The sequence below is a fragment of the Colius striatus genome, chromosome 5 (assembly GCF_028858725.1).
Source record: "Colius striatus isolate bColStr4 chromosome 5, bColStr4.1.hap1, whole genome shotgun sequence".
Classification (NCBI taxonomy): domain Eukaryota; kingdom Metazoa; phylum Chordata; class Aves; order Coliiformes; family Coliidae; genus Colius; species Colius striatus.
This window is the reverse complement of record NC_084763.1, coordinates 53274321-53298169: the sequence shown is the minus strand read 5'-3', so window position 1 is coordinate 53298169 and position 23849 is coordinate 53274321. Positions and strand designations below refer to the sequence as shown.

General features: G+C 37.0%; 1 protein-coding gene across 1 annotated transcript in view; it reads left to right on the top strand.

Moving 5' to 3' along the window:
* The window catches only part of PLXDC2 (plexin domain containing 2), a 250410-nt gene that overhangs the window by 214214 nt on the left and 12347 nt on the right, over positions 1-23849 (top strand). Inside the window, exons 10-12 of the mRNA XM_061997126.1 lie at positions 8658-8718; positions 11013-11166; positions 12087-12125. Coding sequence (XP_061853110.1) covers positions 8658-8718; positions 11013-11166; positions 12087-12125 — 254 coding nt within the window. The remainder of the gene's footprint in view (positions 1-8657; positions 8719-11012; positions 11167-12086; positions 12126-23849) is intronic.

The following is a 23849-nucleotide window of genomic DNA, read 5'->3' as shown; positions in this document are numbered from 1 at the left end:
GATGAACGTTGATGTACTTTTGTAGAAGCATTCATTTTCTTCCCTTCCTATAAGCATCAAGCCACTGTATTACTATGGAGAAATCTATCTTCCACCAGTTTGGTGACTCTCATTCTGATTCCTTTGCTCTCATTACAAGGGAAATAAATAAAACAAGGTTGTGGAGGCTCCTTCCTTGGAGGTCTTCAAGACCCACCAGACATGTTCCTTTGTGACCTGATCTAGGTTGACCTGCTTCTGCAGGGGAATTGGACTAGATGATCTCTAAAGGTCCCTTCCAACCTCTACCATTCTATGATATTAAGTCTTTTTAGTGGAATCAATCAAATTTTTTTAGTTAATTTTTTGAACTATATAAATTTTTGGGTTTGTATCTCAGTTAAATATCATGCTGAGTGGCAGTTTTAGTTAGATTTTTCTAATGGTCAGTTCTGCAGCTGTACAAAACAGCAAAACAGTCACTTGTACAGCTGCAATATTTTCCCATACTAAATATTTTTGGACATACAATTACTTTCAAATTAAACAGAGCCTGGGAAGCTTTCTGGGCACTGGAAAGCAATTGTCTGTGCCATTAAATAGTTATGATGTTCTCTAATGTTATTTCAGTCCATGTCCAGAAGCAGCATCCAGAACAGTTCCCAGGTACGGTGCAGGAGTTGGATTGTTGCAGGGATGTTTCCCAGTTGGCAGTTTATGTGTAGCCTACTTCTTTTGAAGGTTGAGAGAGTTTGCTTGTTGAGATGTAGGCCATTCTGTGCCAGCAGTCTTCAGTGCCAAGGAACGTTTCTGGACATGTTTATTCTATTAGTATAGAAGCAGCCAGAATTATCACAATAGTCTTAACTGTTTTCCAGTAGTGCTTATAGTTGTACTCCTCAATATAACTTGAGCATCTCTGAAACTCTATTTGCATCATCACCTCCTAGATGTCATTCTTTAAGAATGGGCTGTTAATTAAAAGTCTCTTTTTGTTAGAATGTTTTACATTTTGCATATTGCTATACCCATACTCATATAGTAATGTTGCTAGTTTTTTTATTTAGACCATTCTGAAATCTACATGACTCTTCATAAAATTGTTCAATTTCTCAATATAGTCTGCTGATTCTCTGTAGCAGATATCCTTTATCAATCTTTCCAGCCACCTAAACAGGGAGACTCTGCAACATTTTGCTGTAGGAGATATTCCAAATTTTAGGGAAAGAAGCAAAATTTTCTCAGTATTATTCCTAAATATCAAGGCTTTTTTTTGTACACCATTACATCTTTTGTTTTACCTCTATTTGGGTCTATTAACTCTTCCAATATCTGCATTAACATATAGCATTAATGAGACCATTTCCCATCAGCACAAATATTATATGTACATTAGTGAAGAAACTGATGAGCCTAAACTGTTCTGTAATCTTTGGCAATCTGTTTTGCAGACTGTTGCTGCTAAATGTTTAGTTGAAAAATTGACTCGTTTTTAGATTTAAAAAAGAGATGCAAATGGAATACTAATTTGGTAACAAATAGCTTTCTGAATTTTACATTCCTTTGAACATAGTCAGTTACAGAATGATTCATATCCTTCCTTTATTTTGCTCTCTAGCTGAAGAATTCACCGAGCCTTTACAGCAGGTATTTTTCTTAACCCAAATTCATCCCTACTTTCCAGAAATGCAGGAGTATGACTGTGCCATTTCACAACTGGATGGGTTTTGTGCTGTGCTATCCTGTTTCATTGGGAGACCTAAGCATATAAACACTGAGTTATATAGAGTCAGTTTAGCACATTATGCTTCCTTCTCCTGACATAGAACCTGCTTCCTTTGACTTTTTCTCTTTTTAGAGTTGTGAATGGGATATAACTGGAGCAATAACCTACCCTAACTAAAACATTTCTATCAGCTCAGATGTTGATGCCCACTAATACTGAAAGAACCAATACAATACAAATGTTGAATAGACCTATTTCATAATATCTTTGGGTACTTGGCCACTTTCATCCTGTCCCAAGGACTCTACTACTTGTTAATGTTATCAGTGTTTTAGAGTTTCTTCATAAATGAGCCAAATCTTGGTAAAAGTGCATGAATAAAAAAGGGAGCTTGGCCAGTGTGTGAATGAAATCTGTGCCTTGGTGCATGCCATTTGAGACTTGATTTTTTTCAGTATCATTCCCAGTTCAGACAATTCATTTGTCTGTGAGTACTATGGGAAGAATAGGAGCTCTCTGTTAGTATATGCTCATCTGGTTTTCAGAGTCTGGTCTTAACTCTAGGTTCTTATACAGAATTCTGCGTTGTCCCAGTGGATCATTTCATGTCTCCTATGCTCTATTTTGTCATCTCTAAAGTGGAAAAGGAAATATATTTTCCAAAGGTGACCTTAATATTTTTTGTTTTAAAAGCAAGAGACAAAACAATGAGGCAAACTATACCTCTGAGATTGTCAGTGTACAGCATTATAAGGCAGCTTTCAAAATACAGCTGGCCACATATTTTATATATTTAACCAGAAGGAAATGTAACATGTAATATTGGGGGAAAAAAAGTGTAAGATCATGGGAGCACCCACCCTAAAATGTAAGAGATCATTTTGAATATTCAAAGACAGAAAAACGTTCAGACAATCAAGTAAGAGAGGGAGGTTAACTGTGCTAGTTTGGATCACTAACCAGGAGTGTAAAGTAGTGTTACATGTATACCAAGCAGGTAGCAGTACCAACAGATCAGCATTCTCTGCTAACTTCTGTTGCTATTAGCTCTTTATACCCCCTTTGTGCAGGTATAAATGCACAAAGTCAAAGGCAGTGGAGAATGTAATCTGGTATCAGAGACTAATTTCAGTGTAGCGCCTTCCCAGATAACACATTTGATTGCTGTTATTTTCTGCTGATTGTATTGGAAATCCTGATAGCATAATCTCATAAATTTGACTCTGGGGCCCTCTTCTTACACTTTCTTATTCTTTGTAGCTATTCAAAGCAGAAACTTCTTTTTATTCTTTATCTGCTTTTCAGCATGTTTCCTTTGTTGTTGTAACTGACATTAAGATTGTAGAAAATATCCCTCTTCTTTAATCACAACTCTGACAAGTCTCACTTTAACTAGGATTTGTTCCTTCTAGTTGCATTGGAAATAAAACTTATTTCTTTTAGCTCACTTTTAGACTCTTCCAACGGCACAAATTCCCCATTGGAGTGATTCTTTCCTACTGCCTATTCACATGTTCTGCCAGTAACAAATATTAAGTCTTATGTGTTCTTAACCTTTTATTGTAAAATAACTTTTTTTTAACATCTTTTTACTTCTTTTTCTTACATGACATTGCAGGAGTACTTTACAAAACATGTAGTTGCATTTTTCCAAAATTTCAATCCCATAAAATAATGGAACCACCATCTGATTGAAGATTGTCTGCTGAAATTTCTGCCACCCTCTGATCCTCCTTTTATCATCACCTGAATGTTGTACGTTTTGAGAGGCACACAGTGCAGAGACAATAATAGAATTATCTTAGCACTGAACTTGTGCCCCTCAATTCCAGAAGGACAGGGAGCTGCTGGAGAGAGTTCAGCACAGGGCCACAAGATGATGAAGGGAGTGGAGCATCTCCATTAGGATGAAAGGTTGAGAGAATTGAGGCTCTTTAACTTGGAGGAGACTGAGGGTTGACCTCATTATTATTTACAAATATGTAAAGGGTGGGTGCTAGGAGGACGGAGTCAGGCTCTTCTCAATGACGTCCAAGGATAGAACAAGGGGCAATGGGTATAAGCTGGAATCCAAGAGGTTCCAAAGCAATAAAAGGAAGAATTTATTCCCTGTGAGGGTGAGGGAGAACTGGAAGGGGCTGCCAGATTGGCTATGGGGTCTCCTTCTCTGGAGACATTCCAAACCCACCTGGACGAGTTCCTATGTGACCTAATCTAGATGGTCCTGCTCTGGCAGGGGGATTGGACTGGATGAGCTTTTGAGGTCACTTCCAGCCCTTGAGATTCTGTGATTATGTGATTCAGTGCTGCAAACACATATATGCAGCATCAAGTATTAAATATTACTTAGTAGTTATATGTCAGTTTTTCAGAAAGCAAGTCATCTTAGCTATTCTTACCATATAAGAGCAAGGTGGGAGCAAATCCTCTTTTAACTGTTCCTATTACCATCCTGTTCTGAACTACAGTTTAATTAAGTGGTATGTTTGAGTAAAGAATAAATAAAGTCAACACATTTATGCTTGAATTCAGATATACGATTGAGTGTGTTGAGTTAGGTGATAAGCACAAATACCATTCAAATACCTTACAAATTCAAACCACAGTCACTCGCAGTGACACTTGACATGAACTTCATAAGCACTTCAAGCTGTGATAAAGTTCTGTATTTCCGACAAGGAAAAAGGGAAGAGAACAAAGGGAGGAACATACAATCTTTTCCCAGACAGCACAGTGCGACAAGAAAGTGATATTCGAAGGATGGAGGAAATGAAATGAAGCCTGTTCTTTGGTAAAAGGAGGCAAAACCAGACTGAGTGCAAAGACAGAACTTTTCCTTCAAAAATCACCCCATGATAAGGGTTTCATTTGCTTGGACAGACACAAAGTTCAAGGCTTCCAGTATTTTTTTTTTAATTTAATTTATTTATTTTACTTTGTAATTCCCTCAGCTTGGGAAGAAATTTCACTTTGAAATTGTTCCACTTCTTTTAGTAATTCAAACAGACTAGCAGGTGCCTTATTTTTTCGTAATATGGTGGCCTTCTTTAGTGGTTAAAGAGAGAGAAGAGTTCTAGCTGTTCAATTTTCTATACAATTTTCTAGGTTAACCTTTTACTTAGGGTAGACTTTAACTGAGATGAATAATTACATGGTATTTAAAAAAGCATTTCAGATTTCTGAAATAACCTTCAGTTCCCAAAAATCCATTTTTTATATGCTGTTACAGATAGCCTGGCAAAAAAACCCAGGGAATGATTGATTTAAAGGACACGCGCTGTGCATTTTAATGCTCTTGATTGTTTTATTCCAGATCACCTTAGTGAAAAGTTTTTTCCATCCAGACTTTATCCCTTTCTTTCCCAATAATTTTCCATTATGTTTTTAGTTTTTACAGGTTAAACCTTGATGAATTTTCTATATAATAGATATCTGATTTATTATTATTATTAATTCTCATTGAACTCTCTTAAAAGAGAAGTATTTCAGCTCATGCACTGGATGGACATTTTTTGTCATAGAATCATAGAATGGTAAGGGTTGGAAGGGATCTTTAGAGATCATCTAGTCCAACCCCCCTGCAGAAGCAGGTCCACGTAGATCAGGTCACATAGGAACACATCCAGGTGGGTTTTGAAGACCTCCGGAGGAGGAGACTCCACACCGTCCCTGGGCAGCCTGTTCCACTGCTCTGTCACCCTCACAGTAATTCTTATGGTTAAATGGAACTTTTTTGGTTCCAGTTTCTTTCCAGTACTCTTATCATTTAAGTATTCTCTGCCAAATAGATATAAATGGCATCTGGTAAATCTGATGATATCTCTGTTTCCTTTCAGGCTATATACAGTTCACTGAAAGCATTCTGACATCTTTTTTGTTACCCAGACTCAGCTATATTAGTTATGCCAAATCATCTTTGCTATACATTCAGAGACTTTAATCCTCCCTTTACTCTCTGAAGCAGTACTCTCAAGTTCCACACAAATCCTGGAATTTCGTGAACATCCCTATTCTCATTTCCTAGAACATATTTATTATTGCTTTCCCAGGAGATGATTTTGGTCATCAGAAATGAAGTTGTTATAAAATGGTCATGTTGACAGATGGCATAAATGGCATAGCTAATCAAATCTGCTCCAATGTTTTAATGGCAACAGGGAATTATCACCATACTACTAAATTAAGTTCTTAAAAACACAGTCAGTAAAGCGGGTAGTGCACTGAAATGACAGTTCCCAGAATCGCAACTCAACAATGCAGCAATGATATTAGCTGCTATGGCTGATATCTCAATAACATATGCCTCAAAGGAAGTCCACAAACAGCCTATCTCATTCATGATAAAGCTACTTTCAGATAATACTGTTTGGACTATTGCATTAGTAGAAAATGTTAAGTGGACAGTGTCCAGGGTTTAATGCATTTTTCTTTAAGGTAGGATCATCTGAAGAGTGTCTCACATATTTGAAAGAGCCATTCCAACTTTTTGCATGTTGCATTCAGCTTTTAGTGATTTATTAATTCCTGGGGGAAAATCAACCCCAGCAAAATTAATCATTATCACTGTATTTCAGTAGTTTGTCAAAAAAAATCTTAAGAACTGTGAACGATTGTGTCTGGGATAAACGTATATTCATTTAATCTTTGGAACCTTAAGTTTGACATCATTTAGATACAAGATAAAATCTAAGATAAATGGTCATTAATCCCTACTCGGTCTAAGTACAACTGGGTTTGAGTTAGCTTGGATATGTAACTGCGGTAATTGCTTTTATTGTAGAAATTTGAAGGCTGGCTTTATGACACGTCTAAACTTTGGGCCTGATTTTCTGATGTGCAGAATATCCTCAATGCCGTTAGGTTTTAGCCAGAGTGTTATTACTAAAATGTAGTGTGTGAGTATGCAATATATCTGAAAATTAGGCCAGTTGTCCTTCAAGATTGGCACAGAAGTTGCTAATGAAGCTCTTCAAACTTAATTAAGCTCTACAAACAGTATGGAAGACAGACACTTCCAAAAAATGTGCTCTATTCATACCTCAAATGTCACATCATCTTTTCTTTCTGTAAGATTCTCCATGTTGTCTCAAAGATTCACAGAATCAGAACATCACACAGGTATCTAGCAGCAGGTCAATGGGTAATGGGATGAAGCTGGAACACAAAAAGTTCCATTTAAATATAAGAAAAAACTAATTTACAGTGAGGGTGAGGAAGCAGTGGAACAGGCTGTCCAGAGGAGTTGTGGAGGCTCTTTCCTTGGAGGTCTTCAAGACCTACCTGGACACATTCCTATGCGACCTGATCTAGGTTGACCTGCTTCTGCAGGCTGTTTGAACTAGATGATCTCTAAAGTTCCCTTCCAACCCCTACCATTCTGTGAAAGATGGGGAGGAAGCACTGAGCTCCTAGCTTAGCATCAGTGTACTCACCCTTCTACAAAAGACAACTCTTTACAGTAGTCTTTATTCCCACACATTGGGAAGTAGATCTCCGTTTTTTCCTGGAGTACATTTTTGGTTTGGGAGTTTGTCTTCACTACAACAGGGTTTTTGGAAAAGTCAGTTGCTGTATAATGAGTTATAACTGGAACCTGTTAGGGATGGGGTATTATCATTAGTAACATTGCAAATGGTGGAATGTGGATTCTTGCAAGTACAATGCAATCAACATTTGATTTAAATCTTCTGTCAAAGACATTGTAGATTCTGCTCAGAACCATTATATGGATATATTTACCATCACAAGTTGTTAGCATTGTTTACATCCTCATAACATCTACTTCCACTATAAAAATGGTTCCACTATTCCATTCTTCCAAATGCATCCGTTTACCTCAAGGAAGTAAGGTAGTACTTGGATTATTTTAGCATCTTTCAGTTTATTGAGAACAAAGAATTACCTGATAAACAAGCTAACTATGACAATGGCCTTCTTTGCTTACCTAGTCTTATTAAAAGACAGTGAGCAAGTTATTTGCTGTACAGGTAAGTTATGACCATGGATGCCAAATGACATCACCTTTTCTTGTAACAAAATACTACAGAAATTTAATGTAGAAAACAAAAACCAACCAAAACAAAATTGGAAGACTCTAAATGGGTAGAATCTCTTTCAAAGATGGCATCATGGTCTAGTTATATGCTTGCCATTTTAATAATGCTTTCTGTTTGTAATGGTACCTGTTGTCTAGGAAACCCTAAGTTACTGTATAAACACTGATAACACCCTTGTGAGATGGGGATTGACAGAGGAATTGTTATATTAATGTGTTACAAGTTGCTTTAAAATGTTTTCACTACCTATTGCAAATGAGAATGGAAATTGCAAGCCAGTTATTAACCTCACCAAATTTGGTAAGAAATAAGCATGCAACTCCAGTTTTCTGCAGCTACTGAGGAGGGAGAAGCAGCTGTGTAGTACTCTATAATCGTCACAAAGGCTGTTCAGAGGAGGTGTGAACATTGATCACATCATTATATGTGATTCTTGATGGCTCAGATCACCTTGCCTGATAAAAGCAGTGACTGGTTCCCTACATGCTTTGTGAGATTAAATTTTCCTGACTAAAAAGTCTGAGTAAAAATAATTAAACCAATTTACAATCCTCTGGCTGCCATCAAACTTGAAAATGCTATGGCTCAGTGCAGTGAGAATAATTATCCTGTGGGAGACATTCCTATTTTAAAAGCTATAAATAATTTAAAAAACAACCCAAAACAAAACACTAGTAAAAAAATTCAGTCATTGAAACACCTCTTGCTGAAGTGGATTAAATGATTGGCTCATATTGCAAGCCACAGCCTCTTCAAGAAAAGTAATACCACAGAAATAATATGATTTTAAAATCAACCATATACTTATTCTCTCTGCCATTCTCTTCTCTTCCTCTCCCTTTTTATTTCTTATTTTCCTCTAACTGGACAATTTCTGTCTGTTTCTTCATTTAAAGATGCTCCAGTGGATTTGACCGTCACCGACAAGACTGGGTAGACAGTGGCTGCCCTGAAGAGGTATGTAGATAGTTTATATCCTCAGCTCAACAAAGGTCATTTATATACTTATGATGCTTTTGATTTAATTCTTCAGATTATGAAGCCTGGTTTCAAGGCCAAAGACTTTCCATATTTATCATTCATTGGAAATGCTGTAAGGCATAATAAAGAAAAATAGGCTGAGCAATTTCCCTCCCCACTTGAGGGAATGAAATGGACAGAAACTAAAAATTCATCTCTGAGAAAATATTTTGAATTTCCTTACATGGAAAAAGTCAGTGAGAAAACGTGAAAGATATCTGACTGAGGTAATGGTGGACAGGAATCCTGGGCTGCATCTAGAAGAGTTACAAGGTACTCCTGGATCAGAGCAGTTCATTTTCAAGACATATCTGTAAATATCTTGCTGCTGATTCTTTCCCAGCATCTTCCCTTTATAAGGTTGATTAGTTTGAAGTTTGGGCATTTTGGTTTGGTTTTGGGGTTGTTTTTTTTCATTAGGTTATTTTGGGAGCAGGGAGAAATTAATTTATGACAATTTATGGCACTTTTAATCTTCTGATGACCATAAAAGAGCAGTTACTTTCCTATTTTGCCTGAAAAGGCTAAACTGTTTCATGAATTACAACAACATAGCCCTTCTGAAGTGTAATGTCAGGTGAAACTGAGAGCAAAACATGGCACCATGTGCCTAGTTCGAAAAGCACATTCTGTTTTATTCTCAGTACAAGCAAAGAGAAGTAAGGATATAAATCTAGTCTGATGGAAGAAATTGTTTTTCTTATAACTGTAATTGTGAGATAACTGCATGCTACCTTGTTACATGGCCTTGAAGCTACAGCTTTGCAGTTACCAATCTGCTGATTTCAAACCAGGCTTCATTTTAAATTGTCTGTTATAATTATCTAGGATTCAGTTGTGCCAGTAGATGAAGTTATTAAAAAACTTCTGTCTGCAGGACAACAGCATCCCATTCTGCTTCTCCCTTCTTATTTCAAAACAACTAGTACTCAAAGCTTAGTGCACGATCCGAGAGGAAATTATCAATACACTAAGTGTACCCGAGAAACTCATAGTTCGATTTGCAGTCTCGGGATACTTGATTGCTACCTACAGTCCAGCTTTCAGGCATTCTGGAGTAAAAGCAGCAGCTTATTTAGCATCTCACAGAATGATGTCTGAGCTAACTACCGGAGTTCAATGAAGGATCAATAATTAGGACACAGGGGTTAATTTCAGATGCATTCATTCAAGAGGATGAATAATGAGGCTGTAATTGTACTGCAGAGACCAATACCTTTTTTTATGTAATAAATTGCTTCTGTTAAAACAAAGGACAATAAAATACCCATATAAATCAAAAGAAAGACAAACATCCATTGGGTTTTGACAGCCAGATCTCAATAAAATGAACAGACTTTGCAGGTTTCCACTTCTCATTAAAATGAATAGGGACAGCAGGAGTTACAGGCAGTTCCTATGTTTGCTGCTAGGTAATTGGATGTATTTTCCTGCAAAATTGTGTAATCCATAAAAGAATATATAGATTACACTTGCAGAATTTTTAAAGTGCCCTGAATTTTTTTTTTAAACCCCCAAAACCTCGATGTTTGTATCAAAATATTTTCCCAGGAGAATGAAACTTGAATTATTATATGATGGTGAATCTTATTTATGATGTGCTAATATAACAATTTGTTTTATGATTTATGCCACTTATATAACTGTAATATTGCATGCACATTTAATACATAAAACTCTTATCTTCTAGATAATTAACAGGCATATAGTGAATGTGTTGCTGTGTTGTAAATAAATATTCTGTAGACCGAACACATGCAGATGCATATTCTTCTCTGATAACTGTGTGTAAAGGCTGATTAAATGCTCTGGTTAACTACATGTTACTCACTATAAAGAGCTACAGTTTAATTTCCTCATATCTTTTTTTGATGTGTTCTGGGACCCAGACCAACCACCACGAGTGTTCATGATGGAAGAGGGAAAATTTGAGTGATAACCTCAGACATTAATATCTGAATTGAGGAAACAACATGTTTAGTGTTCAGGGGTAACTTGTCATTAACAACTGAGAGTTGTAAGTTCTGGTGCTACATTAAAAATATATGTTACTGAATGCTGTGTAGAACATTTGAAAGAAAACCAAAAAAATCTCTTGAGATTTCTTCATTTAGGGTTTTCATTTTCATTCTTTTTATTCTGACAGCTTGTCCATGCTTAAATTCTTCAGTCGGTGACATTCACCACTGAGAATTCATTTTCTCATCTTTGTTTTTGTTGTCTCTTCACAGTCAAAAGATAAGATTTGTGACAAGAATGTAGACACAACTGAAGCACCTCCTTACTCCACTACTACTCTTCTACCAACCACCACAAAGTTCAGAGTTTTAACAACTACCAGAGGATCCACCACTTCCCACCTGCCAACTAGCCTGCCCACAGAAGGTGAAGTATATATGCTCCATTATTCTATAGTGTAAACATGTCATTTGCAAGTCTAAAAGAAATTTAAGTGTGTATTTGTGTTGACCTCTTCTCTTTGGCTCTCTTTCTATTTACAGAGGAGAAAATTAGAGATACTCAAATTAAAAACCTCTTTTAAATTGGAAACTTGCCTATTTACTTTTTTTCAGCCTGTTCTTTTCATGTTGTGCTCACAGATTTGAAATAGTTTCTATAGGCCTTTCTACCAAGTTAAATTGATAAGTGATGATGTCTCAGTTCTCATCCTTGTTCCACTAGCTGCTTAAATCCTGCCTTTCTGTGGTTGAGATATCCTGCTTTCCTGCTCCTGAAGAAAATTCAATTGGCTAGAAGAGCTAATTCAGATTAATCAAATAGCATCTGTAAAATCAGAAGGGGTGGTTTCTGTTGGACTTGTATGTTAATACAGGAAAAGGTACAAGGTACAGGCAGATTTTTGAACTGGCCTGTGACACAAAAATTTGAACTGAAAGCATTTCAAAGTGAATTTTGTTTGCTGTAAGAGAAGTTTAGAAACTATCAGTGCTGGATAATAATAATTCAGCATTATTCCCTGTAATTTATTAATGATAAAATGCTCAAGCTATTTATGAACATGTAACATAGAAGAATTATTTGTGTTATAGGACAGACTCTAGTGCCTTATTTACCAATATTTTGAATCTTTCTTTACACTGTAACACTCTTAAATGTTTTTAGTAGTAAGAAAGTAAAATACTGCTCAGTATAAGTAAGAACACCACAGTCTGATTCTCATTGAGTTGAGTACCAAATCCTTTTCTAATTGTGGAATTTTTTTGACATTAGAAAGCCATTCCTAAAATTACTCATGACCAAGAAAAATGCATTTTCTGACAACTAACTTTGAATTTCCTTTATAGATGACACCAAGATAGCCCTGCACCTAAAGGATAATGGAGGTAAGAGATTATCTTTTTGTTTGTAAATAATGTGAGTAGTTTGTCAAACTATACCCCTCTGAACTTCATTAATCAAAATGAGATTGTAGAAATAGCATTTACCAGACTCCCAAAGGGCTTCAGCCTTCGACATCTGTGTGGAAGAGCAGCAGGGCAAATAAGCTTAGCAATTACTTAGTAAATGAAACATTTACAACTCTCTTTACAAGTCTTTGATAAAATAAGGTTTCATTAACTTCCAAATATGGACATATTAGGTGAAATTTTAACTGGTTTTATTCATTATTAGTTGTATTATAATAATACAGTGTTATTTTATTGTATTAACAGAGGATCTGATGCTAGTTCTAAATAATAATACTGTGTTATTGATTCATTTGTAGTAGGAAATTATTACATGATTTTTTTTAAATAAACATAATCTATTTCGTATAGTTCATATTTCATATGTACTAGCAGAGATCCTGGATTTCTCCATGTACATTCCTTATGCAAGTTAATAAGATCACCTTGTCTTACTGAGCCTGAACAGGGTCTCTGTTAAATGAGGCCTTGCAGGGGATAAATTTTGTCATCTTTATGGGTACAAGGACTGAGATCTGAGGTTTTTTCCTTCTTCATTTGAAGCTGATGAGAATTTTGCTCTTATTTAGAATAGGACTGGATCATTAAATGTAGGCTGCCCCTACATCTGCCAACGAAGAGATTGCTGATGAGAAAGAAAAGATTTGGGTTGATTTCTGTGAGCTTCTGAATGATCTATCAAAGTGTATGATTAGCTGAGCAAATTGAAATAAATTATATTTCCACTCATATAAAGGGGAATAGTACTGGCTCTGATTGCCTTTACTCCAGGCAGAGAGCATCAAACTTCCCTCAAGGACAAGAGAATCTGCAGTCAGGCACAGCAGCAGGCACTGGCAGGGTGGAGGGTGAATCCAGCAGCTCAGGGTCATCAACTGGGGTAAACCCCAGTCTAGTGACTATCAGCTGAGGCTGCAATGACAGGACAGGTCCAGGGTCAAGGCAGGAATCTAGGTCAGCAAGACAAGGCTGCAAGCAGTGAGGGAGCAGCCTAGGCACACCAGCCAGCAGCATAGATCAGGCAAGGACCGAAGAAAGCAGCTCCCATCAACAATTCCAGAGGTGGTGAGGTGATGAACCAGGCCCATACAGGGAGCAAAAGGAGATGAGGCCATGGATAAAGCTACAACACAGCTTCAAGTCCATACAAGGAAACATGGCCCATGGACAGGACTATACACAAGCTACCTTCAGTACAGATCAAATTTAGTACAGGAAGCAAGATGAGAGATGGGGCTGAATACAAGTTCATCTACCATATAGCTTAGGTTTGGTCTTGAGCTTACATGGAGTCCTCAAACCCATGGGCAGAGGTCCCAGGTACAGAGGTCTTGCTGTACCTGGGGTGTGTTCCAGGCTGAGCTGTGCCCTATGAGTCATTGCTCTATGGCAGGTGGCTGGCCTGAGACCAGGCATTTCTACATCATGAGCATCTCATAGGCAACTCAAAATAGTGTATTGTTATATAAAAACAATTCTAAAAGTGGGCTTCAGAAAACACATCCAAGTTTTCTTCCATTTGGGAATTGCAATAGGATCATTTTTCCCCTTGTCTAATCTTCGCCTAAAATCTGGAAATACAAATCCTGTGAAATCAAATGAAATATAGAATGCCAGAACAAGTGAGGGGCTTCTGTGGCTTATTTTGTAAAGTGAGAGGTGGTACAATTTGTGGCATCAATTGTCTTAAATATAGAAAGTCTATTTCCACTGAGAAAGCTTCTGCATTTTAGGAGGACAAGCCAACACCTGATGTGATTATTCATTTTCCTTGAGCTGTTTCTTTTATTCTTGAATTATCTTTAAAAAGAAACTGACTTCAAACAACACAGATGCAAAGCAACACACCAGGATTCCTCATTCACACAGTAAACGTAGCTTTTAATCTGAGAAGCTCTTTTTGATGAATCTTCAATTATGCATTGAATTTTCCAGTGACCCCTACATTATGCTTACACAAAACCTCTGCAGCCGAAGGCATATTCTTTGATTCTCTGTGATTTGTCAGCCTTTCATAGAGTAGATTATTTCAGGTCATGAATACAGGGCTCTTTACTTTCTTACACTGCATCCTTTAAAACTCTGATGAAACGGAACCTTTTATAATGGAAAACCAAAGCTATATTGGATCAATGATGGCCTATAGCTTGATGTGTCCTTGGATGATAGCAGTCAATATCTGGTTAGGTACAACAAAAGGATTCTGCATCTCACCTCTACCTGGAACTCTTGAAACCAAATGTTAGAGAGGAGCAACTACATTTAAATTAAATTTGAGTTTCAGGTCAAGCTGCTTTGATCTTTTAATTGTATTAGAAAAACACCTGCAAGTTACTTCTGTAATTCATCCACAATTCCTCTGTGGAATTTTTGAACATACATTTCAAATTTGTTGGTTTCTTTTTTCTTCTGCATTTGCTCTCTTCACTGACTCATGATAGATGCCTAATACATACACACCTAAACCATTTTAAAATACAGCTGGCATGCCATCACAATTTTTGTTAAGTCTTAATTCTCTTTAAAATAACAAGCATTTCCTAAATTTTAAGGTATGTCCAGCACAAAAAATGTGTATTTTTGTTATTGTTAATTGCAAATTCTGGGTTTTTTTACATTTTTCTTATGACACAACACATCTGACTGAACAATTTAAAAGCCTAATTTTTCACTAAGATTGTGAACAATTGGCTGTGTCTATTCATTAATGCAGTATTTTCTTGTTGAGAACTCTTTGGTGGATAATTTAGATGATTGACCAGCACATCTAGATGTGTTATTTGACCTGTTTAGACACTTTGTTGTGATGATTTGATTGCTATGAGTCCTTCTCAGTCCTCCAGCTTTATAACTGGAAATGAAAGTATGTTGGACAGTAAGTATCCAACTGCTACACTTTTTATTCATCAAGATGTAGAAATATTAATGTTGTCAAAAAGGCAAGCTATGCAAAAAAATACGTACCTGAAGGAGAATGGTAGAAGTTGGAAGGGACCTTTAGAGATCATCTAGTCCACCCCCCCTGCAGAAACAGGTCAACCTAGATCAGGTTGCATAGGTGAACAAGTCCATCCTAGCATATGTAGTGCTAGGAAATGTTTGTGTCCTGCTGCTTTCATTCTCTTGTGAACTTTTTCAAAGATGGTGGAGATATGAACATTAATGATATACAGGATTAACATTACTGTTATACGTAGCCTAATAGGAGCTTGAAAGGTTATGAAACTTGGTAATAAATTGTGAAATACAGGCCAAAGGTTTGAAAAAGAGTATTTTTATAAGCTTTGTACATAGTGATATGTTTACCCAAGATTTTTTGTTTATTAGTCCCCTATATCTCCAAACTAGCTCCTGTTATTCATCTATCTTCTTTATTTCCATTAAAAGTTGCACTCTAAGCTGTTCCTACCATAATAAGTCTTGACAAATTATGAAGCAGACTCAATCTTGGTTTTCTTGTGTACCCTGAACTCTAATTGCAACATGTTAAACAGTAGTTCATACCTGCTAATAGTCATCTAACTTATTTCTTTCTAATATGTTACATTTCTAAATGGGTGAGGGAGCCCTGGCACAGGCTGCCCAGAGAGGGGTTGTGAGTCTCCTTCCTTGGAGATCTCCAAGCCCCACCTGGACATGTTCCTATGCGACCTGATCTAGATGACCCTGCTTCTGCAGGGGGGTTGGACTAGATGATATCTAAAGTTCCCTTCCAACCCTTACCATTCTATGATATGCTGTGCTTGTATGTAAAAAAAATTTATCAAATAGCAGCTTTCAAACTGTTTCAGTAGTAATGAAAATAGAAGAAGAAAAGAAGTGTCAGAACAGAGAGATAAGCAAGATAGGTGGTGATGCATGTTAATAGGATAAGAATAGGAAAAAAAAGGTAAATTCGAGAAGAATAATTAGCTACCTTGATTATCAAATAAATTAGAGCCTTGTAAACAGAGATTATCAGGTACTTTACCCTTTTTCTTAAAATTAGGTGAAAATTTTGAAGACAATAAATAAAATAAGGGTCTTCCCATATTTTGTATTTCACACTGCAGATTACAAGCTAAGAAATGCTGAGACATTTTCCATATTTTATTCTCTGTTTCTCTCTGAGTCTTTCCAAGCTGTTCCTCCTCTATAATTTCTCAGCACTTTCTCAGCATTAGTTAGAGATAGGTCTTATGATACATTATAGATTTCTCTTGTTTTCTTCGGTATGATCAAAGTTGAACTTAGACCCCAAGCAATTTGCTAAATGGTGCTCACTGCTTTCTTCAAGTTTGGCTGTCACTCTCAGAATAGGAAAGCACTATTCTTAGGAAAAAGTGTTGGATCTGCCATAATATATTGCTGTAAAAAATATCAAATTATGTGCTCAGTGTAATTCAAATTCTTCTTTCTTAATATTCTGACTTAAGGAAAGCCTATGCAGCCTTGCTAGTGTTCAGTATGATACTACATCAGTGCCTATGGTAGATATCTTATTGAAATGGAGCCTTCCAAACCCAAGGACTAAGCTTGGTAAAGCAACAACCTCTGATATAAATATTCTCATCTTCCTTTTGCATATTATACACAGTAGCCAGTGGTACACGTGTGTGCTTTTTAAAGCAAACACAAATGAAAAGTGATTATCTCATTCGGGGTTAATAATCTTTAAGGACATTTAAACTGGTACCATTAAGAAATCTTGTTATTTTCAATTTGTTTCCTGGTACTTTGAATTGTGCTGAAATGTTACTTAGAACGAGACATTTCTGTCTTTTCCAGAATTTCTTGCATCTCCACTGCATCCTACTTTTGCTGTCATCATCTTATTACAAAATATGTAAAAAACACCAATCCAATCTGCAGAAAGTCAATCAAATAATGGCACAGATTTTCCAAAGTAGTGGCACTGGAATGTATCCACTAGAAAGCAAATGTCACTTTCTGCCTTTAGCATTAAAGGGCTTTTTTACGTCACATTAGGCATTATATATCACATCAGGTTAAAAAAAGCACAGTGTTAAAACAACTTAGCTAAACCAAAACAATGATGTGTAGACACTTTGACTTATATTACAGTCTAATTTACTCCACTTTAGTTTCTCTTTGGTTTTTTAAGCCAGACATAAAATGATATATAGTATCTACTCTTACAGTTGTCGTAACTGTGCTGTAAAGGCACACAATTAATTGATTTTGTTAAACATGTACAGTATGTGGGCTTAGTACCAGGTCAAAGGATTACTATGAAAAACATGTGTAGAACTAAAGGAATAAGTGTGATTGACTGGACAAACTTTTACAACAAGGCTGCACTACTTAATGTTTTATCTTATCATCTGCTCCCATTGCTGCCACAGTGCTATGGCAGTGTGACAGCTAGAGCACACACATCTCCTGTCTTTTTAACTACCTGTCATATGTGAAGTTAACCCAGTAGTTGCAGTCAGTAGCCTCCTGCAATCTCCTTTACACAGTTCATTGATCTTTCACATTGGTGTGCATGGGCCACTGTGAACAATGGGAAAAATGGAGGTCAAGTGAAAGAAGATGAATATAGTTGTGGATTTTTCATTGACATGCCTGAAGTTGTTCTGTCTCCAAAAGAGGCAGGGGGTGGAGATGGAGGTAAGTAGATCTGCAACCATTAGACACAATTTTAGAAAGGAACAGCCTGCTTGACCTGATGACCTTGTATTTGCTTTCAGTAGGGTTAAGAGGAGTCAATAAGCTGGTTGATTTGAAATTCTTGTAATCTGTTGACATTTTTCATCTTCTGGATTTAACAACAATCAGCTGCCTTGCCAGGCCAAATGGCATGGTACAATATAGGCCTTCGTGATTGCCACTGCTTGATGCTACCAAGTATTGTAACAGCTTACATGACCTTACAGACTAAAATTAATGCTGATGAAAACTGTTGTAGCATTAGGTGAAATTTTAGAGCAGAAAAAAGTAAGTCCTTAGACTGCTGTTATCCTATAAACAGAGGGATTTGATTTTAGTGCACTCTCATCCATTTACTGCACTAAGCAGTTGATCAGTCTTGAAGAGACTTACAGAGTTGCCCTGGGTCACAGAAAATTGATAGCAAAGCCAGATACTGATTTCAGAATTTGTGGGTTACAGTTTGTACTATCTGCACTGAAAGACCACCTTTCACTCCTTACATGCAATCAGAAACCAATTTTTAAAGCATTACCTGCTTCATAACTTTATAAATCATCATGAAACCAAGGAAAGTGTAGCAACGGCTTAACCCCAAAGTGTTAGACATGCTAAGAGAATGAACCCACAAATCAAGAAAATCACACTCCATTACTGTGAAGAAGCTGAGAAGTCCAGAGCATGTTGTTCCTAAAAGAGGTAAAGGCAACATTTTTATGGAGATTCCTCTGAACCTCTGGAGAATCCTTCCAACTGTACAGTCCCTTATTCCCTCCCACAGTCACTATATGTGGGTCATTAATCATCTGTTCAGGATTCTGCATTTTGTACAGGAAAAAAAGCTTAGTTTCAGAGAACTATATACCAGCACCATAAAACAAGCAGCCTCCTGCTAGACTCACATTCCAGATGTAGATGGAGGCCCAAAAGAGGGGTAAAGTCCAGTAGCTTTGCTGAGCTTGCTGGAGGCTGAAACCCTGTGGACTCAGCTGCCCTAAATATTATTTTCTCTCTCTTTACAGGAGCGTTTTAACTCAAACCCCAAATAGAGTGATACAGCTTCCAGGCTAGAAATGACATACATAATAGGGTGAAGGGCTGGTGGAATAAACTTGGATCTGCAAGTGCAGGTTAGCCCTAGACCATGCAGGAAGAGTGTTTCTGCTTTCTGGCTGCCCAAGGAGGAGACCAAACACAAGGAGAAGGACTGTTGCCAAATGGCTTGTAGAGCTCTCTCATGTGGGAAAAACCTATCAGATGCCCTGAAAATACAGATAAGAGGAACCAGATCAATAGCAGTCCAAGGCTGGCTATGGAAGAACAGTTATGGTTGTAAGGATCATTGAATGAGATTAACATAGATACAGTAGTGTATCAGACAGATAACAGGGGTAGTAGTGAGGAGAAATGGATTTGACCTGGCGTTCAACTGATTTGCCCAAAGTCAGAATATTCCAGGGCTGTCGCCGGCAGATGGTTTTCTTACCCTGAAGTAAACCTTGGAGAGGGATGAAAATTGCTTGCATCCTGTCTTAGATGACTTTTAAATATGGATATATATCATCATGCATTTCTGATACATCAAATAGCTTCTATCCTAACCAGTACATGCCTTTGTTTATATATCAAATTCATATAACTGGCAAAAATGATGCCCAACACCTAATCAAGAAGTAGAAATTGGCAGCTAAGGAATCAGCTTTCAATATATCACTTTCACCCACAGCTTAGGTCTGAGATATTTTTTACAGAGTGAACTACAAAACTTGCAGTCTCTCATGGCATCCCTGCATACAATATTTTTAAAAGTTGTATTGTGTTGTCACAGCAAGTTTTAATTTACCAAAGTGATGAATTCTTGAATGCCACAGCTTCAAAATCATGGTCAATGCCAAAGGACCAAATTACCTAACATGTACATTGAAGAATGCAAGAGAAGTTCTGCAGTTAACAACTGAACTATTAAAAAAGGACATGTTTGCATGGAGGCTCTGGAAATGTTATCACACATTCTGTTTCTATAATGTTAATCTATGTAGTGCATCCTCATAAGTAAGACTACATAAGCTTCTACAGTTCTACTTGAACTTATACACTTTTCCAGTCTGCTTCATGTGTAGGGGCTGTTTTCATGCATTTGTATCCAGACCCATTTTGCCCTAAAACTAAGACCATGCCAGAAACACTGGCATTTTCTCCTATATAAAACTATCACAGTAGAAACTTTGTGTAAACTCTACATTTATATGATAGAAGACATATATCTATGGATAATATGTAATAGTGAGAAAAAGTGTTGTGAAAGTATCTACAATGTGTTTACAAACAATCTCAAGAGTAGTCCCAGTTTGTATGCACCTTAGTTCCTGTTATAGTCAGCATCACAGCACCCATGGGCCAGGACAAGGTTTTCATTCATTTCATTAATTCAATTAATTTCATTCAGCTTTTTTTGTTTTGCTAACTCAGCTGCAGCTAGAACATAATATGGTAATATAAAGTCAAATATTATATAGTCTTTATGTGTTTATCATGAAAACAATGAGAACATTTTTACTTTGTTTTCACTTTTTCAAATAGGATTCTGGCAGGAGAACAGTTATTTCATGTTGTGTTGTGTGCCTTTATATTTGGGAAGAAAAAGCATGTTATTTGCTGTTTCTGTCCTGTCATTCAGCAACTAATGAGCAGCAGACTAACATTGGAGATGTTAAAATGCTCCTTCAGCTGAAAAGCTTTATGTCTGTAAGAATTTGGGGAGGAGTTATAAATATAGAGCATGTTGTATGTAACAATTGCTTTTTTGAGCACAAGAAAAGGAAAGTTTATGAAAGTTTCACTAAGAGAGCTCCTTTTGGTCACAAGACAAATATCTTCCCATGGGTTTAGCCTTACCTGGAACACCAAATGTGCTGTGATACTCTTAAAAAGATTTCTGCACCTGAAAATGTTTCTGAGTCCTGTTTTTTACCTGTTTCCCTTGGTGGCTTTTTAAAAAGAACTGTCAGTTGATTTTGCAGCACAGAATATTTTCAAAGTTGACAGCATTGTTTATTGTCTCTGTGCAAAGAGAGTGAAATCAATTTCTCGTGAGTATTTGAGCTCTGGGGTCAATGAACTGAATTTCGATTATGGAAATTGCAAGTTACTTGCACTTGTCATTTAAGAAAAGCATTTCTTGTATTTCATTATCTTTTGCATTTAGCATTTGATAACTGCACTGGTGTACATGCAGTGCTCCACCCAAGGCTAGGAGAAGTCTGGGCAGGCAGTTGTCACCTGTGTTATTTGGGGGAGATAGTCTTCTTGTTCACAAAACTGGATGCTAATCAGAGGGAATTAGTTTGATAGCCTTCTCAGAGTGGTTAGGACCTTTGCTACAGTCCAGCATTTCTTTAATATGAAGAATATGATGTTCTGTCTTCAACCATAATGTGGTAACAACACAAAGTACTCATTCAGTGCAAATTGGCCTGAAAATGAATACAAGTGACAAAATAGTTTATGTGGCATTGAAGTGAAGAGACAAAGAGTGTGAAGTTGTCAAAAAGACAATGGTAAGACAGACAAACTATGAATCCTCTGCTCCTTCTAGGGAGCAGTTACTTCTCAGCAGGGTGACTCCCAGAACTAACTGCTCATCACTAGGAATTAATAGCGTGTACAATAAAGCAGACTTTCCTGATGGCCTTTCAATTGCTTAATTTGCAACTGTTTGGCAGTTTGTAATATATATGCAAGTACTAAATAGAGTTACAGTTCCTGAACAGAAATTAAAACTAGAGCTTGTATACATTCATCTATTCTCAACTGAAAGTGAATTGCTATCTCAAGTTAATGGCTATCTCAAGTAAAAGACTCTGCTGCCTGAAAGTTAGAGTAACATTTTTAGAGTCACCTTTCTTTCCTGTCTCTTCCATGAATCTTACATCCTTTGCTACATACTGCTACAACTAGCAGAAAGTGTTTTAGGTGCCCTTTTGGGTGGGACTACCTTTGAAAATAGGTCTTCCACATCCTAGGCAATATCTCCTGCCTTTCACTGCAGTGTAATATATGGCCTGGAAATTGTTCCTGTACATGTAAGACTGACACTGCTTTTCTTTTTTAAAAGCTCTAATAGATCTAGGTGAACTAAGCTTCAAGAAAGCTAAGTAAATCCCTTTGTAAGATTTCGGCAGGCAGAGGTCTGGTTCTTGGATCTTGTTCATGCCTACGCAAAAACAATGTCCCACAGTCAGCACAATTAAAACTGAAGTCCCTGTGTGAACTAGTAGTCAACGAACTTTTCAGTAAAAAGAAAGATACCTTCAGGATTAGGCAGTACCTGAGTGGGAGTATATGCTTGCAATTTTTTGTTAGCTTCATTAATGCTTCCCACGTCCTAGTTTAGCCTCTCAAAATACTGGGTTCTTTTTCTTTATTCTCTGATTCAGTTACTTAGCTCCTTACTCCACTGACTTCATGGGAAAGAGCAGAGCAACACTGTGGTGTTTCAGCTGCCCTGACTCAAGACTGAGGAAATATGGAAAAAAACAGGGAAAATGTACCTGAACCCTTACATTTCCCCCATAGATTCACTTCCATGTTATAGTTAGAAATTACTCTTGGCTTAAAGTATCCTTATTTTCGTTCTATCACTGTTGTTGCAATGGTGCTATACAATCCACCTGGTGCCAAGCTATGCAGACCTTCCCTGACCTAGTGAGAAAACTGCTGCCATACATGGATGCATGAGCTGTTACACTGAGATTAAGTGTTCTTGTTTTCTTTTAGTTCCACTCATACAAAGCATTTAAGGGTAACTACATCAACAGATCTTTGGTCTAGTATTTTGCAATTGTCTTTTTTAGTGTTAGTGTGGAGTGCTGTACTCACAATCTTATGAATGGTAAAAGACCATGTATCATTATTGTCATATTAATAACAATAACAGTAACTTGTTTTGAAATGGTATCCATAAATCAATAGCTGTTTTCCAACAAAAAATAGAAAGGACAGTCCCTGACCTCACAGACCTAAGGTAACTAAACAAACAATTCAGAGGGATGGCACAACGTGGCTGTTGAAGGCAGCAATTTTCCTTATAGTCGGCTTGGCAAACAAGGGTGCTGAGAGGAAATTTAAAAGTGGAATTGAAAGACAACTTCTCATAAGCAGTGCCAGAGACAGTTGTTGTCTGAAGTAAGGCATGGAGGTAATTTGAAGGATTACCAGAAAGGCAGAAAGCAACGAGAATATTAGGAAAATGATGTAAGTTTGTGAAGCCAAATGACCAGTGCTCTCCTGGTGTTTTTTAAACCTGAGGTTTCTGAATTGCTCTTTCTCCTACAGTAGTGAGTAGAACATCACTTATTTATCGCAAGAGGATGCTAAAGAAACATTGCATATCCCCATTTTGGTACTTACTGTGATATTCCAGGTTGTAGAAACCACACCTGAGCACTGGCTACTTTATTGAGAGACTTTTTCCACAAAGGTTACTGTGTTCTTAAAAGACTTCCAGTCACTTGTTTGGAAGGACTGGGGACAAGTTGTTTGTGTGACAGAGACAGCCTTCTTATGGGAGCATAACATCAGCAGCCTCTCGATATCAAGTTTAGTGAATGGATGGTCTTCTGTAATACTGTGGTATGGTGAATATTCCATTCAGACTTAGATAAGAATATGAGGGGAGTCATTTAGCATCCATCTGTTACACTTTGACTGTGACTCAGTTGCACAGGGTGGTTCAAAACCCCTCACCAGGCTAATGAATCAGACTTTCAGAATGTTTACTAGCTAGACCTCACAAGGGTTTGTGGCATGTCTCAACTTGAACCTGTAAAAATATAATGCAGCATTCAGGATGTATGCAATTAGTAGTTTTTTTGTCTACACCACAGCTTTATGATAAAAGCAAACAAAGTTCATGATGAAGGTAATTAGGAACTTTAAAATGTTCAGATTGCATTCTAAAAGAAAGGATACTAACTTTGTTTATTGAGT